This window comes from Tamandua tetradactyla, chromosome 7 (genome assembly GCF_023851605.1).
Source record: "Tamandua tetradactyla isolate mTamTet1 chromosome 7, mTamTet1.pri, whole genome shotgun sequence".
NCBI lineage: Eukaryota > Metazoa > Chordata > Mammalia > Pilosa > Myrmecophagidae > Tamandua > Tamandua tetradactyla.
This window is the reverse complement of record NC_135333.1, coordinates 39,027,500-39,045,596: the sequence shown is the minus strand read 5'-3', so window position 1 is coordinate 39,045,596 and position 18,097 is coordinate 39,027,500. Positions and strand designations below refer to the sequence as shown.

Sequence of the window (18,097 nt, the reverse complement as noted above, 5' to 3'; positions counted from 1 at the left end):
TTGCGTTTTGCATTTTTCTTTCTAGAATTTCCATTTTAAGACCATTTCTATTTTTACTTTTATAGATGGCAAGCATATTTTTCTTCATGTCCTTGAGGCTACTTGAAATGGCTGCTTAAAATCCTTGCCAGCTATTTCTAACATCTGCATCATCTAAGGTTTGGCCTCTTTTGAGGACCATTTTTTTCTTCTTTTTTTTTGAGTGGACTGCCCTTTCCTGGTTCTTTGTAGACTGAATAATTTTTCATTGTACCCCAGACATTGTGAATATTATGTTCTGGAGAACTGTGATTCTGTCCTATTCCTCTGAAGAGCACTGATTTGTGTTTGTTTGTGTGCTTTAGAAGGCAGGTAACTCGTTTGGCCTCAGATTGAAAACTGTCTCTGATGGCAATTCAAAAGAAACCTCCCTTCAGTTTTCTTGTCCTCATCTGGTATCTGCCCTGCACATGTGTAGGTTGAGGAGGCAGGCAGAGGCTTCAGCTTGGAGTTTATGTATGGAATTTAGGTTCGCCCTCTCTGGATTCTTCTTTGTGGGACCCCCTCCTCACTTTCTACTTGCTGTGGTTGCCTCAAATTCTGTGAAAATGGAGAGTTTTCTACAAGAATTTTAGTTCTGTAAGTGCCTCCCTTGGTCTCATTTTGTGTCATTCACTGTTTGCAAGTGTGATCTTTCCATTATCTGCCTGCTTTTCTTTATTCTCCAGTGCTTTCAAGTTGTTGGGTGGTTTTCCATTTCGTTCTGCTCTTGTTTCTGTTGCTTTGTGTTTCGTTCAGAATTCATAGTTGTTACCTGTGGAAATTATTTAGTCTTATTGGAAGTAGAACACTCAGATATATATTTTTTACATCAATAAAACATTATTTTTATTTTGTTTAAGACTACATTTAGTATTAAGACTAAATAACATAATTTAGTCTTAATTTAAGTTTACTTGCTTCAGGTTATAATGCTAATTGTAATCTCCAGGGCAACCACTAGGAAAGTGACTATTTCTAAAACTAAAGAAAAAGAAACAATAAATGAATTAAAAATGGTACACTAGAAAATATCTATACAAAAGAAGGAACTAATGGAAGACTAGAGGAATAAAGATATGAAACATAAAATAAACAACAGATATAAATCCTAATTACCAGTAATTACAATAAATATGAATGGATTACATAACAGGATCCAAACTATGTGCTAACTACAAGAGACACATTTTTGATTCAAAGACACAAATAGGTTGAAGTAAAAGAAAAAAAAATTATTGACATATTTAAAGACCTCTTTGTTCCTCTCCATTATGAAGAATTTGGCATATCTTCTTCAAATCTATTTTTAAAAAACTCTTTTTGTACTTATGTTTGTTTCATGAACAATATATAAGATTGTTTTGAGAATTTTAAAATTTTATACAGGTGGGAACACACTGTCATTCTGCAAATCCACCCCACCCCCTAATATAATATTTTTGAGATCTATCCGTTTTGAGGTATACAGATCTAGGGCAGAACCCCAATTTATTTGCCATTTCTTCTATGGAGGGATGCTTAGGTTCCATCTAATTACCTGCTCTGACAGCGATGCCCCAACACCCTCATACCTACCTTCCTGGTTATTTACTTACCTGCCATTGATGGACCAGCTTTGGTGTCACCAACTTGCCCAGCGGCTCTCCGAAGCACTGTGCCCTTTCAGGTCCCCACCTGCAGTGCAGAACTGCTGGATGTTGCCTCGGAAACTCAACATTGCCAGTGACTTTTACTTTCTTTTTGACCCTTTCTGTAATTGAATTTTTTTTTTCAATAGCAGTTGCTATTTACAAAAATGGTAAAGCTGTTTTTGTTATTAAGCCACCAGCAGGACGTTTTCTTCTTCTTCGGCCGCCCATCGCCCCAGTGAAGGACATATCGCAGTTGCCTACACAGCTCAAGCCAGAAAACCAGGAGTTGCCCATCACTCCCCCTCTCCCTCTACCTGTCATTTGGTCCCTACCTGTACCCTAAATGAGCCCTAGCTCATGAATCATTTATTTGGTGCGTCTGTTGGCTTGTTTTCTCCTGGACTATTCAGCGAGTCCCCTGTACTGGTTTAAAAATACTATGTACCCCCAGAAAAGCCATGTTTTAATCCTGATGCAATCTTCTGGGGGCAGCTGTTTCTTTTAATCCTGATTCAACACTGAAGGTTGGAAACTTTTTATTAGACTACCTCCACGGAGATGTGGCACGCCCAGTTGTGGGTGTGACCTTTTGATTAGATGGAGATGAGACTCCACCCATTCTAGATGGGTCTTGATTAGGTTACTAGAGTCTTTAAAAGGGAAATCATTTGGACAACAGAATCAAAAAAGCCAACAGAAACTTCAGAGTAGAGCTGACACAGATGCCGACACTGGGAGAACAGAGACACAGATGTTTGGAGATGCTTGGAGCCCAGCAGACATTGCCATGAGATGTTAAGCAAGCCAGAACCTGGAGAGAGCCAAGGGAAGCCAAGAGATAAAAGCCAGCCCTGGAGAAGCAAAGTGAGGGACCCCCACAGCAAGGAACCAGCAGACGCCAGCCATGTGACTACCCAGTTGACAGAGGTGTCCCAGATCATTCGGCCCTTCTTGAATGAAGGTAGCCTCTTGTTGGTACCTGAGAACCGTAAACTCGTAACTTATTAAATTCCTCTTTTTTAAAAGCCGTTCCAATTCTGGCATATCATATTTCCGCAGCTTGCAAACCAACACACCCCCTGGGGCAGGAAGTCCCCGTGTGGCCTCTATTACCTGTGAGACTCCTAACAGGAAATTGCAAAGTGGGTAATGCCTTCCCCATTTTATCTGAGAAAAAGCCAGAACTTACCTGGGTCTGTAGTCAGAGTGTGGAACCGAAAGCAAAGCTGGGCCTTTTCCTTTTGATTCATGTCCCTTTCTCTCCTGCTGGGCCAATGGCTTACCTTTGGTCACACAGTGGATCTGGGCTGGTTCCAGAAGTGGGGTGCCCCTTTGGAAACCGGCAACCGGGCTCTCTTAAGGGGGGCCTGACAACTTGGTTTGCTACAGACTTTAATTTTCTGGGTAGGACTCCATAATTCATGGTGGATGTCAGCTACAAATCCTGGGCAGCCTGCCTAATCTCTGGAGTCACTTAAAATTTTCATCGTTTCTACAAAAATGAATGTTTGGACATTTTACTGTGCACGTCCTGTCAATAGGGGCACCCTGGAGTCCTCATTTCAGCACATTTCATTGTTTTAAGCTGAAATGTGCCATGCGTGCTTCCAAACACATTATCACCGTAATCGCTTTCTTTGGCTGTGGAAATGATCGGGAAGATTGTGCTTTGATACGAGGGAAGGGTGATGAGGCCATGCAGAGCTGAAGCTTGGGCTCCGCCATTACCGTTCGTAAAGGGAAACTGTTATCAAAGAAGCCACGGGAGAACATCTCGGGCCACATCTCCAAGTTGGAAAATTTGAAGCATATATCTCTCAAACGTGCATTTCGCTGTAAACCTCTCTGCATAATGCATGAGATTTGATTTAATGTCATTGTTAATTCTGACGATCATAGCAGTGTGCTCTCACGGGGGCCATCATTTTTATTTCAGATTTTTTTTTCTTTTTCCTGGCAATGGAACTCTGAGGTCGTTTCAGGGTTGTTTGGAATTGTGTGAACAGAAGACACCCTCCTGGGGTATGGGGTGCAGACGCCAGGTGCGGTGGCTGGGAAAGGAGGCAGCCCCCTCACCTCTGGCTGCAAACTGTGCCTCCCCTGGGCTGCCTGCTCTGGCCTGGCCTGGGGCTCCCCCTGCCTGGCCGTGGTGGGGCTGTTCCCAACAAGCATGCTTATTATTATTTTTTTTAATGGAAAAAAAGAAGGAAAGAAAGGAAAGGAAAAGGTTTTGCGGCAGAACAGGAAATACATGAAACAATAATTGCTTTGCAAGATGCCCAAGAGACTCATTTTGGCTTGGGCACATTGAGGTGGCAGTGAGCTATAGGACAGAAAAACAGATAAAAAGGATAGGCGGGGAGGGTGGGGAAAATGGAGATGGGCAAAGAGGGGGCAGGTGCAGAGAGGCTGTGCTGGAGCTCAGGGGGAAGGAGGAGCTGAGAGGGGAGAAGGGAGCAGGGGGGCGAGGTGCCTGGGGATCAGTGTGGAGGGTGGGGGGTGGGGACACAGGCTGTGGGTGCCCAGCTCAGTGAGAGCTGGGAGGGGTTTGGGAGGGGGTTCCAGCAGGCACCCCATGCAGGAAGCCGTCCAGGCCCCACGTGCATTTCATGCCCATTGCTGAGTCAGTTTGCTGCAGCTGCTGCTTGTGGCTGGTGGGGAGTGGCACTGACACAGGAGCGAGGGCAGCCATCTGGGTGGGGAGCCTACTTTAAACTTGAAGTTCTGGATAGTTCAGATACAAGCAGGGAGTTCTGTCTGACGGCCCTGGGTGGCAGCAGCATCGTCTTCCCTGCCCACCTCTCCCCACCAGCCCCATTTTCAGACGGGAAACAGAGGCACATGGGGGGCAGGGGGCAGTTCTTATGAGATGTATTTTATGGAATTGGCTCCAGATCTTGCAGGGCACATGCAGGACAAATACCAAATGTATGTGTCCAGATGGGGAGACCGAGACCCAGTCCTCCTGGGTGCCCACATTGTGGGGGGCAGGGGCGTGAACCCCAGCTCCACCTGCTGAGGCTTTGGGCAAGGGCCTTCCTTCCTCGGGTCTCGGGTCCCCACTTGGAGAACACGCTGCGCGTCTCCAGAGGGGAAGCATCGGGTTGGCTTCTCTCCCGGCCCCCTCCCCGCCCGTGGGAAGAAAAGGGAATCAGGCATCACGGTGTCTACAGGACACGTGAGTCCTAGGTCGTGCCTGGCCCGGCGTCAGTGCCCTGGCGGGGTCTAAGTCAGGGGGACCCTCAGCCAGTGCCCCGGGTCCCGGACCTGAGCAGGCTCCTCAACCCCAGGGAGACCTTCCCACCTCTGTCCGAGGGACTCCTGCTCAGCAGGGAAGGGGGTTCCCTCAAGCTTGGGCCAGGCACACCCGCCTGCCTGATGCCGTGGGCCGTAAAAGACACACGTGAGGGGACCTTTTGCACCTAGAGGCTTGAGGCGGTGACAGCAGTCTCCTCGCCACCCTGGGGCCCCCCTCACCCCGTGCAGCCTTCTCCGGCTCCGGCATAAGGGCTCAGCTCGGCACCCCGCAGCGACCATCCAGAGGAGAACCAATGGTGCTGACAGCGGGAGGCCCATCAGACGCTCCACACCCTCCCAGCGTCCCCGGGCCCTGCTGCCTCTCCTCTGCTGCAGCTCCAAGGACTGTCCTTGGCAAGCAGATGGCCAGATCTCAGGGACCCTGAGCTTCCTGGGAGGGGACTGGGGCAGGAGAGGGGCCGGGGGCGGGGAGGAGCACAGGCCCCACGTTACCATGCAAACCTCACTCCCTGAGTCAACCAGGACGGGGTCCCTTCCCTTAAATGCGGCAAGGACAGGCAGGCGGCAGATACACATGGCAGCACCATGAGGCAACAGGAGGGCAGTAGGGAGCAAGGAGCTCCCACCCAAATGGGCGCTGGGGGTCGCTGTGCGGCCAGGGTCAGCACCTCCCGCCCCCCGCCCAGGGATGGAAGGCTGATGGTAGGTATTGCAGCAGACATCCGTCACTTGCTCTTGGGGGACCCTCTCCTCCTCCTCTGCCTCACTTTCCCCTTAGTGCCAGACCCCCCTCCGGGGGTTGAGGCATATGACTCAGGGCCAATCTGATTGGCGCACTCACTGGCCACAGTGGCTGGTCTGGGGTGCAGGAGTGACCTGAGCTCGTCCAATCAGGGTGAATCCGGGGACTTTTTCGTGGGAATGAGCCATGAAGACTTCTCGCCCATCGCTGCGGTTGAAGCTGGAAACACAGCGGTCTTTCAACTCTGAGGTTGCAGAGCCGTAAAGGCTCCTGAGTCCGCTGGGGGGTGACAGCTTCGTGGCCCCAACTCTTTCCCCCTTGCTGTAGCCACACCCCTTGTCAAATATCTCAGCAGTGCCCATGTGCCCTGAGGCTGGGAGTGGCCCCGGGACCAGCTGTGGCCAATGGGAGCTGATCATTTACTACACTAGACGACCACGCAGTTCAGCCTTTTAAAAGGATAGGAGACCTCTGCAGGAAAGCTCAGTTTTCCCAGCTGCACCCCATCAACCAGACATTTGACTGAGCCGGTCAAGACCAAAAGACTTGCCCAGGTGACCTGACTCATGAGCAATATTAAACAGCTGTATTTTAATTTCCTGGGCTTGGGAGCTTTGTTACACAGTATTACCACAGCCCTGGGTGACTGATATAAGCCCTTAGCCAATGCATTCCCATTTGCAGTTAAGCCTTACTGGGCTGTGATTTAAAATAAGCCTAACAGAGTCATTGGATCCCACTCCACGGCTCAAGAGCAATGGAGAAGGGCCGAAGAATCAGAGCCATGGAATTTCCACTAGGAAGTTCTGAGTTTGTTTAATGCCTGCTTATTTTCACAGAAGACAAATCTACAAAGTACCCAGTGAGTGCGCAGACTGCAGACTTCAGCATGACATTTCCCGACCCTAGAGGTGTCTCCTGGCTGGTGCCAGGGGACGTGGGGGCACAGCAGGCGTGAGGAGGTCTGTGGGGCGTCTGTGTCTGGAGCAGCCTCTGGCCAAGGGGCCACCTCACCCCCCTCCAGTGCTGGGGGCCTCCTCCCCAGGAGCCTCCTGAGCCCTGAAGATCTGTTCATAGTACTCGATCAGCAGTTCAGTGAACAGGTTCAGGGGCACGAGGTCACTCAGGGAGGACACGCCCTGGGATGGCCAGATCAAATTCAGCCCGAAGACACAGGCCAGGTTGGAGCTGTTCATTTTGTTAAAAAAGCTCTCCCGGGACACCTGGGAGCACTAGTGACTGGACCCAGGAGGGGGGCTTTTGCACTGGGCCGAGAGCCGCCAGCCAGAGCTGACCAGTGCAGCCACAGCCCCTGCTGCGGGCCTTGGTCTCCCCATCTGTAAAAGGAAGGGATTGGACTTGGTGCCCTCTGAGGGGGCCCCTCGGCTCTGACCTTCTAGGATCTGCCTTCTGGGTCTCCCTGGCACCCCACCTTGGAGGACTTGGGGGGCCCATGTGGGGTTGGAGTGAGGCGGGTCCAGCACTGCAGTCAAGGCACGGCCTTGGGCATGGCCCCCCCAGGTGGCCGTCGCTCTGAGCCTCCCCACCCTCCACAACCAGCAAGCACGCCGAGGAAAGAGGACAAACATTCACGCAGCACCCCCTCCAAACCCAGACGCCCTGACAATCAGCTGAGGCTGGTGTGTGTGTGTGTTTGGTTATGGGAGGGTGGGTCAGAGGGGGCAGGGAAAACTGCAGCCTCCTATTCAGGAGTGGCCCCCGCCCTGCCATCCTGCCCTGGCCCCCACCCTGCAATCTGGCCCCACAGGTGACTTACCCAGGGTCCCTGCACAGCCCAAGGGAGGTGGGGAGGCTCAGAAGGTGCTGGAAGCTGGGTGGGTCTTCACCCCAACAGCTGGGGCCGCCCCCACCTCCAGGGCACTCACCACCAACCCCACTTCCCAAGCCTGCAGGCAAAACCCAAACTCCAAGGCTCAGTCCACTGCCCACCCCCTCTGCCCCAACGTCCTCCGCTCTCCCTCTTACTGGTCATTACGTCCTCAGGCCACCCGCCATGGAGCAGGGTACCTGTGGGAGCCCCCTGAAAACCCCAGACAAACTCTAACCGTAGGATGCTGGATGCTTAGGGACCTGCCCCCAAGGCTGGCAGCCCCACAGTCCGGCACTGCCCCCTCACCCCTGTACCCCACACAGCGTGAGGGACCTGGAGGCAGTTCTGTACGGAGATCGTGGGTGGGGCTGCAGGACTGGGTTAGGGAGGGGTGCAGGATGCCTTGGGATTTCTCTCTGCTTTCCTGAATTGACCTCTTTCCTTAATGCCCCGGGTCCCGCACAGGAGGGGCTCAGCCCAGAGCCCAGCCCCAGCCCCTGCCCCCAGACCTGGCCGTGTGGGAGGCTCTGCTGACCCCAGCAACCCAACCTGGAGGATAGGGGCAGGGACGGGCGCAGGCAGAGGTGGGCAGGGCAGGCCCCGTGTTCTCCCTGCCATGGCCCGGCAAAGCCCCTGGCGATCAGGGAAGGGCGGTCCCAGGCCGAGGAGTGGGCGAGCCTGGGGCACAGGGGGCTGGCATGTGCGGGCATGGGCACCCAGGGCCCTGCCTGCCCACTCACCGCGTGCAAGAAGCCCACGAGGTAGCTGAGGATGGCGTAGTTGTGCGCAGGGAGGCCCCGCAGGATCTGGCGGCAGCAGGTCATGCGCAGGCTGCTCTCCACACCTGCAACGGCACGGGAGGTGGGGGGGACATCGTGACCTGGCAGAGGGGTGCCCAGGCCAGGAGCCCCACTGATGTCTGGACTGTGGCCGTGCCTGGCAAGGCCCTGTACCTCCCCGAGCCCCGGCTCTGCTGCAGTGACCCTCACCTCCCCGATGGCATCACAGCCAGATCCTTTATCACCAGAATGGTCCAGCCTGTCTCTACTGGGCCAAATCCGGCCCATCACTAGATTCTTGTAAATAAAGTTTTATTGGGACACAACTACACCCATGCCTCACCTGTGGCTGCTTTTGCATGACCAGAGCAGAGTTGAGGAGCTGCAAAGGGGACCGTATGGCCTGCACAGCCTGACACACTTATTACCAGCCCCTTCTGGAACAAGTCTGAGACTGCAGCTCTAGAAAAACTCCATCTGTTGGATGTTTCTCAGCACCACAGACCCCTCCTCCCGGGGAAGGCCACGTCCGCCCACCCGGGGCCTGGACGGCATTGCTCCAGACTCTGAGACCCCCCAGCTACCCTCAGTCACCGTGTCCTACATCTGACCTCCGTGAGCTTCAAATCAAACCCACCAGCCAGTGGGAATTCACCAAGTCCTACTGCAGGTGCAGATGCACGGATGCTCAGACACACAGACACGCAGACGCATTACCCAGGTGCACACACATCACACACACACCCGGCCCGATGCTGGGCACGGTGGGGCACGGCGGTCGCTCCCTGGGCACTGGCCCACCTGCCCTCAGCCTGAAGCTTAGTTCATCACCCAACTTCAACCCTGCTTCCTTCACCAAGTAAGTGTGTCAAAAGGAGTGGAATAAATGTCAAACTGCAAACTCCAGAATCAGGTAGGAGATTTCTCATGCTGACCATGCTGCATTAATTTATTGGGATCCCAGAGGTTAATTTTATGTTTGACAATGTTAAAAGAGTTATATATGTGTGTGCACACACAGGCCAAGGGTCCATGCATCTGAATACAGAACAGATGTACACCTAAAAGGATGTGCCTTCTGTGTCAAACCCATGCTATGCGGCAAAGCATTTTTAGAAGGACTATTCCTATATAAACAACTATTGTATAATTGCTTTACCATTTTCGAGGCACTTCCAGAAAGGGGACTAACTTTGAGCTTGGCAGCCCCGCCCCCCACTACCCTGTGGCCAGCTGAGCCCAGCAGGGCCCCCAGCCCCGGCCTGACCCTCTCCATCCTGACAGACAAAATGTCGCTGCAGGCAACGGTGATCTCCTTCCCTCCCAGTTGCAAAAGCAGACAGCTGCCCTGCCCACCCAGGTCCCTGCCTACTTCCTAACCATTCCTCCCCTCTTTTGCAAATTGTATATACACCTGGAGCTTGCGAGAGAGAGGAGGATGTTTGGGTGTGGGGGAAGTGCCTGGAGCCAGGACTGAGAGGATTAAATTTAGCAAAAACATTGAAGGGAAAACATCAGAAACAGAAGATACTGAATGTTCTTCCTTGGAAACGAATGTCCTAGTTGCTGGCTGAGGAATAGCAGATGTTTGGAAATGCGCACCCAGGAACTCTCACATGCACACGCACATACAGCTATGTGTGTATACAGATACACATCTACGCACTTATGCACAGACATACGCATGGGCACACACATGCACATGGCACATACTTACAGGCACACACATACACACTCACATGCACACATGTACACACAAGCGCATGCATACAGGCACACTCACATGTACACACAGGTACAACAGATACACACAAGCATGTGCATAGTCACACTCACATGCACACACATAAACTCTCAGACACTCATGTGCACACACAACACAATCATGCTCACACACTCACACACATGCTCACAGTCACATAAATGCACTCACACACACGTGCATACACTCACCACATATTCTCACACACAGCCACACACTCATATGCACACACACACTCATGCTCACACGCACTCATATTCTCACACACACTCACATGCTTTCATGCAGCCACATGTGCATGCACACACACACTCTCACTGGTTATGGTTTCCTATGTCCTCCAGCAGTACACTAACTGCCCTCCTGCTAAGCCTTATGTAATTGCTGGTGTACTTTACAAACCCAGCCACTGCTGAACCCACTATGAAAATTTTTTTCTGGCTTTTTAATAAAAGCCATTATTTCATGAAACCAAGCTTCTCAGAAAGACAAGGTCGGGTTGGGTAAAGTGAACAGACAAGAAGTTCCCTTGAAATTTAAATTCCCAAGTAACCGACCAAGCTTGGAGGCCGCCATCTTGTTTCTCTGACCCTCCACTTTGCAGCCCAACCTTGTCTTCTTGAGAGTTACAGTCCCAGGAGGGTGGGAGAGCCGGGTTTGATTCCCAGAGCTTGCACATGCCAAAAAAAAGGAGACATTAAAAAAAGAAAAGAAAAGAGGAAAAAAAGGGCCAATGGTGGCTCAGTGGCAGAATTCTCACCTGCTATGCCAGGGATCCAGGTTCGATTCCTGGAGTCTGCCTATGCAAAAAAAGAAATAGAGTCCCAGGAGGATCTCCTGCCGCGGTCTCTCCGAGAATGGCCTTCCCTGGCGAATGAAGAGAACACCACACTAACAGGAGCTGTGCCCTGCATCTGATGCCCATTTAGACCACACAACAACCCATTTTTAAAGAGCTCGGAGAGGTTAAGTGACTTGTCCAAGGTCACCCAGCTAGTGAACAGCACAAGTGGGACTCAAACCTAGCTTTGCTTGGCCCTGAGCCAGTGCCCTGGACCTCCCTGCAATACATCAGGCTGTGGTTCTAGCAGTCTGGTCACCAAGGCCACCTGGAAAACCCGCTTCCTGATGTGCATCACTTCTAAAGGAAGCACATCTGTCCTGTGTCAGAGTGCCAGATAAAATAGAGGATGCCCAATTCAATTTGTGTTGCAAATAAATAGCGAATATTTTTTAGTACAAATATGTCCCATGCAATATTTGGGACATACTTACACTATAAAAGGATTCACAATTTCTCTGGAATTCAAGTTCACCTGGGCACCTTATATTTTCTCTTGCTATAAATCCAGCAACGCAATGCCCAAGTCACATTTCAAGCACCTAAGTAGGCAAGCCAAGACCACGAAGGCAGAGTCCTTTGTCTTTGGTGACAACTTGGCTCCCAGTGACAGGGATGATGGAAACTTGTGGCATCTTTTAAAATCACCAGTGAGCAAAATAAAATTGGAAATAGCCCTGAATATTTACCAGTAGGGGACCAAAGTACTATATTGTAAAGTAGCTCCGTGGCTATTTTGGGCTCAAAACAGTGGGTGTATGAGGAACATTTCTGGAAAGAAAAGCAAACTAGAATGGCTGTAGGGAACGGTGTGGCTGAAGATACTAGCGGCGGAACCCACTTCATTCCATACCCTTTCCTACAGGGTAATTTTTTTTTTTTTTTTACTCTGGGCATATTCATAGCTGCACTATTCAAGAGTAGCGGAAAGGTGGAAGCAGCCTGAATGCCCACAACAGACGAGCGGATAAACCGCTGTAGATCCGGGCGATGGGCTGTATATTCCAGTATGAAGAGGAATGAGGTGCTGATTTGTACGAGGATACGGATGAATTTTGAACACGTCCTGCTGAGTGAAAGAAGCCAGGCACAAAGGGACGAGTGTGTTGTGATTCCACTCAGATGGGTGCCCGAAGGGGGAGAGCCACAGGAACAGGGGGTAGATTTGTGGCTGCCAGGGGCTGGGCGAGGAGGCAGTGGGGCGACTGCTAAGGGTAGGGGTTCCTCTATCCGAGGTGATGGAAATATTCTAGAATAGCTGTGGTGATGGTTGCACTCACCTGGGAATACACTAAAACCGCTGCAGTGCCCACTTTAAATGGAGGAATTGTAGGGTATGTGAATTACATCCCCAAAGGGTGAATAGTATGAAAACAAAACAAAACATCGCCATGTGCACCCTGTGGTCGTCATGTCCCCATCTCAGCTGTGTCCCCATCTCAGCTGTGTCCCCATCTCAGAGCTTAGGGAACTACTGTGAATAAATGCAGGTAAACATCCTGGGGCAGCCGGTAAATGCCCCAGGGGGTGGCAGGAGCTGCAGGTGAACATCCCAGGATCCTGTAAACTTGAGGGAAAGTGACACAAGTTGCCTCCCCTGGGGGTGCCATGAGCCAGGCTCCTCTCCTGGCACTCCCAGGGGGCCTGGGTGTGGCCTCTGTCTTGGGGGGTGGGGGGGGCTGAGGCTCGGAGGTGAAGGACATGCCCAAGGCCACACAGGGCCCAGTTGGTTTCAAGCCTTCCCTGTCAGTTCCTGGTGCCACGTCTGCCACCATGTCCGCCCACCTGGCACCGTGTCTTGGTGCAGCTCTGTCCTCCCCAACTTACCACCTCATCCTCAGGGCCTCTCGGGAAACGAGGGGCAGGAGGGAAAATTAAATGGGACCCTGCAAGGCGGCTTCCCTCACTGGCTCTCTGAGCTGGGTGGAAGCTACAGGGACCCAGGAGTGCGTGTCACGAGTGTTAAGCAACTTGACGCATTGGAAAAATGACTCCTTACATCAGAGCACAGGGAGTGCAACTCCAGGAGAGATACCGCCAGTGGCTCGGCCACATCACTGAGGACTTGGGGACACTCCAAATCATCACCCAGCCACCCTCTGCATCTCAGCCTTGTCCACAGGCGCCCCCACCCCTCCTCATGGTCACAGCATGGCTGCCCTGGCTCCAGGCATCACGGCACCCAGCATGAGGAAAAGCAGCTGGCTCTCCCTGCCCCTCTCTTCTTAGGCACGGAGGACCCTCCTGGGGATTCCCCACCTGCCTTCCCGACATCTCTCGGCAGAAGTGGGGCCCATACCTGGTCCTAGACCAGTATACCAAGGAACAGAACAAGATGGCAGTGGGGGCGGGCCACGATGGCTCAGCAGGCAGAGTTCTCGCCTGCCATGCTGGAGACCCAGGTTCCATACCTGGTGCCTGCCCGTGCAAAAAAAAAAAAGACGGCAATGGCCAGTTTAGAGCCATCAGGATTGACTCTCGAGTCCTGTTGGAGATGGTGGACAGTGGGATAAAGTCGGGATTTGGCCAGTTGGAAGCCAACACGGGTTTCCCATCAGAGGAGAATGCGGCAGACATTGGACATGGGCTGCTGCCCCTGACAGGGGGAGTGGGGGCAGGGAGGAAATCTTCCTGGGAGACCCAAGATTTGTCTCTAAAATGTCATAACATAGCTGTTTTCAAATTAACGTGGAAAGAAGATCCCCCCACCTCGAATTGTAGTGCTCTAGGACACAGGGCAGCATCCCGTCTCAAGCGACAGCCCCCTTGGAAGGGACAGTAGGTAGCAGGCAATGACCAAATAGGTGACTGGCTCCTTTGAAACGATGCCTCCCTTAGTAACAGGTCAGTATGGAGCTGTCGGGAACAGGTTTACAGCCACGCCATGCACTTGAAGGACCAGAGAGCTTGCATAACACTCCCGATATGCACACAGTGCCTATCATATCTGGGGAGAAAGGCTGTCAGCCCCTCCTCCCCTTTCAACATGAGTTGCTGAGGTGCTGCGAGGTGGGATGGCCCCCCTAGGGCAGCACGGGGAAGGGGGAAGAGGCAGGGCTGTAGGCCAGGGAGATGGGACCCAAACCCAGAGAGGCCCCCGGCCCCAGGCAGCCTCCCAGCCCCGCTGCTCCTAAGACTCAGGCCGGGGCAAGTCCCGTCCCCACTTTCCCATCCACTCACGCTGGCAGCCTGGCCTGAGGCAGGCGGGGGCCGGGGCCCCAATCTCCCTGAGTGTGGAAGCTGCCACCAGATCTGCCCACAGTGCCACCATGTCCGCCCACCTGGCACCGTGTCTTGGTGCAGCTCTGTCCTCCCCAACTTACCACCCCATCCTCAGGGCCTCTTGGGAAACGAGGGGCAGGAGGGAAAATTAAATGGGACGGCAGCAGGCCGGGACCCTTCCCCTGGAGCTGGGGGCCGTGCTGCACTCACTGGTGATCCTGAGGATCTGCTCGTAGGCGTTGCAGGTCAGCAGCAGCTGGGGCAGCTCCCGCAGGAAGGCCTTCAGGACCACAGCGGGGACGTGGACGTCCCCATAGGCATCGAAATCCACGGGCTTGCCTGCACACAGGACATTGCGCCGCTGAATTCGGGCCCCGGGGCTGGATTCAAAACAGGTTCAGGTGCAAAATGGCTTTAAAACCTCCGATGGGTTCTTCTAGAAGGTGCCCATGGGCCTTCCACACAGCCGGGCAATTCCACTTCTAGGCACAGACTCCAAAGACGTGAACAGATGCGCGGGCACCAAAGTTCACGGCAGCTTTACTCAAAAGGCCGGAAGGTGGAAGCAACCCCAGTGTCCATCCACAGATGGGCGGACAGTGTGGTCTAAACACAGTGGAATACTATTCAGCCCTGAAAAGGGACGACGTGCCGACACATGCAACAACATGGTTGAACCCTGAGACCATTATGCTGAGTGCCATCAGGCAGACACAAAAAGACGCATATATTGTATGTCCGCTTACATGAAATATCTAGAACAGGCAAATTTACAGACAGAAAGCAGATTAGTGGTTACCCCAGTGATGAACCCCCTCCATACTGGGGGAAGGGAGAATGGGGAGTTCTTGCTTAAGGGCTACAAGCTTCTGTTTGGAATAAAAAAAAAGTTCTGGAAATAGTGGTGAGTGTTACACAACAAACAATGTGAATGTGCTCAATGTCGCTCAAACATGGCTAAAAGGGTAAATTTTAAGTTTCATATATTTTACCACAGTTAAAAAAGAAATTAAATGCCAACTAAAAACAAAATTTAAAAACTACTGATGGAAAGGGCCTTGAGCTGCAGGTACTGTGTCCTAGAAATGGGCGTGCCACTGTCCTGCCAACCCCCGCTGCCAGAGGTCGTTGGTATGTAACTGATTTCTTTCCTGCTGGGTTTTTGGTCCCCCTTTGTGCTGGTCTCAGGGTGCAGAGAAAATAGCGAGAACAGCGACCTCAGAGAGCTCACTCCTTTATACAGGCAGGGAGTGAGGTCACGTTGAGCTGGCTGGCAGAGGGCTACCCGAGGAAGGCTCCACAGAACAATTTCCCTATATCTCAGAGCCTTACGCCAAACCTCGACTCCTCGCTTGTGTGGAGAAAACCTCCAAGCAAAATGGCATGGTGGGGTTGGCTTGGCTGAGCGGGGTGGGGGTCTGCAGGCCTCCCTCCACGCTTCCCTGGGGGCTCCACAGTGGCCCTGGGCAGCTGCCTCCCAGCCCTGAGTGCTTCCTGGTTGCTGCCTCAGTCACCGGGCTCTGCAGCCTGGGAGGCCTGTCATTGCCAGCTGGGCAGGAGGTGCCAGCCGCGGGCCTCCGGGATCCACTCACCCTGATTGTAGAGCCTCTGAACCTCGCTCACGGTCTGGACGTTGGCCGATCTCCGGAATAGGCCCTCAGTGCGGAGACCTGCAGGGAGAAGAGACTCCAGGCCTCTTGCAGGCCCCAGCCACCTCCAGCTTCTGGAAGGTTCTGAGATGCCCCACAGCCCATGGCCTCACCATCATCCTGTGGCCATTAGGGTCTGCTCTCTGCCAGCCTGTGTGCCCCCACTACCCCTCACCCCTACCTTTATTTATTTTCTGAACCCAAACTTTTCTGCATTCCCCGATTGCCTGATTTCCCATCTCTGGCTCCCAGAAGGGGAAGCTACATGACAGAGTGGAAAGAGACAGATGCTAATGCAGGCAGGCCAGGGTTCCAGTCTGGCTCAGCCTCGGACCAGCTGTATGACCTGAGACAAAGCAAACAGCTTCTCTGAGCCTCGGCTGCCCCATCCACAGAGAAAGGCCTCACGCCCCACCCTCCCAGGGCTGCAGAGGGGAGCTGACCAGACACAAACATGCCATTCCCTCTTCATGCAAGGGTCTGATCCAGAAGCCACCCACCACATGTGGTGAGTGAAATTTAAATTTAATTAATTAAAAGTAAACAAAATAGAAATCCCAGCTGCCAGTCATGCTAGCCAGTGGCCAGCACAGATAGAGGACTCATTTCCATCACTGCACAAGTTCTACTGGTCAGTGGCGAAAACGGTTGACTCTATCAAAGGAGAAAACTTTCTCAGTTGACAATTTACAAAGAGGATTTTCAGCATCCGTAAGCAGTTCATGAAAGCAGTGGACTCACTTCCTTTAAGTCTTGGGGGTAGAGTCAGGGGTCCTCCATCCAACATACAAGACCGGCTGCCGTTCTGCCAGCTCCCTGCTGGCTTCAGAGCCGGGGAGAGAAGTTAGGCCCAGAGCTTGCTCCTAGGGAGCCTGCAGTCAATGGGGGACACTCGGCAGACCCCACACTGACAGCGGTGCAGGCACCTAGGGACACGAGTCCAGCCCTCACAGATGCCCCAAAGCTGCAGGGCTGGGCCACCCATGCCCACCCACACCTCATTCTGACTTTCTTACAGACATACATGTTTATGTGCTTCTGCTGGCCCCAGGGCCTTTGCACCTACTGCTGCTGCTTCCTAGAGTCCTGCCTCCCACCCTTGGCATGGCTAACTCCTCCCCGACCTGCAGAGCTCACTTCAACCATCTGGAAGCCCAAGACCAAACCCCATGGTGTGGATGCCAAGTCCACCAGGGTCTTCTTCAGCAAGCAGCATGGTGTGAATTTACGCGCATAGGGGCGGTTCTGGGCTTAGTGACTGTCTCCTCCGCATTCCACTTTGCTCACTTCGATCCCCAGAACCTGGCTTGTGGCAGGAACACAGTACATATCTCCTGAATGAATGTATGCACGAGCAAGGGAATGGATGAATGATATGGGAGGCGTAAAAGAAGATGACTTCCTGGGAAGGACAGAATCAGAGAGGGCTTCACGGATCAGTGCCATGATGGGGGGGAATGCCAGGGCCGAGGGGCCTGGGGACCCCCAGCCTCTTTGGCCCACACGCTCTCTCACTAATCTTGCCCCTGTCTACACAGGCATCTCCCCAGCAACCTGGCATCACAGAGGAAACACAAGTCAGCTGGGGCTTTCCTGGACCTTGACCTTCAAAGGTGGGTTCTTCAAAAGACACCCCTCCCTGGCCTGCTCAGAACTCACCTGCCTCCCTCCGTCAGCCCTGCCCTGCACACTCGTGCCACATGGACTGTCCTAACCTCATGGACCCAGCCCAGGCGCTGTCCTGACATGCGTGGTCAAGGACAGGGAGTGGGATGGTCCTCTGGGGGCCAGACTTCAGAGGGGCCTTGGGCCAGGAAAAAAGAGGCCCCAGCACTACATGTACTAACAGAAATCCACGAGGGACCCATACCTGTCTTTCCATCCCTCTCCTCCCAGGTCCTGCGCTTAGTAGGTCTGATATAGATTTTACATATCTGATGCCTCACAGACTGAATGGCAGATTGGGCTCTCTAGAAGAGTGTGGTAGTTAGTTCAGGTGTCAACTTGGCCAGGTGAAGGTGCCTAGTTCTGTTGTCGTGGACATGAGCCAGTGGCATGCGAAGCTCAGGTGATTACATCTGCAGTCATCTAGGAGTTGTGCCTGCTGCAATGAATGATGGTTGGTTTAATTGGCTGGTGCTTAAATGAGAGACTCAATATAGCACAGCCCAAGCAGCTCAGCATACCTCATCTCAGCACTCGCAGCTCAGCCCAGGCCTTTGGAGATGCAGAAAGAAATCACCCCAGGGAAAGTTGTCGGAACCCAGAGGCCTGGAGAGAAGGCCAGCAGAGATCACCCTGAGCCTTCCCATGTAAGAAAGAACCTCAGTTGTAAGTTAGCTGCCTTTCTTCTGAAGAACT

General features: G+C 52.7%; 1 protein-coding gene across 1 annotated transcript in view; it reads right to left on the bottom strand.

Annotated features, from left to right (window-relative positions):
• Positions 1 to 6,557: 6,557 nt before the first annotated feature.
• ARHGAP8 (Rho GTPase activating protein 8) overlaps positions 6,558 to 18,097 on the bottom strand; it is a 113,697-nt gene continuing 102,157 nt past the window's right edge. The window contains 4 exon segments of the mRNA XM_077169137.1: positions 6,558 to 6,875; positions 8,224 to 8,327; positions 14,298 to 14,426; positions 15,680 to 15,757. Coding sequence (XP_077025252.1) covers positions 6,558 to 6,875; positions 8,224 to 8,327; positions 14,298 to 14,426; positions 15,680 to 15,757 — 629 coding nt within the window.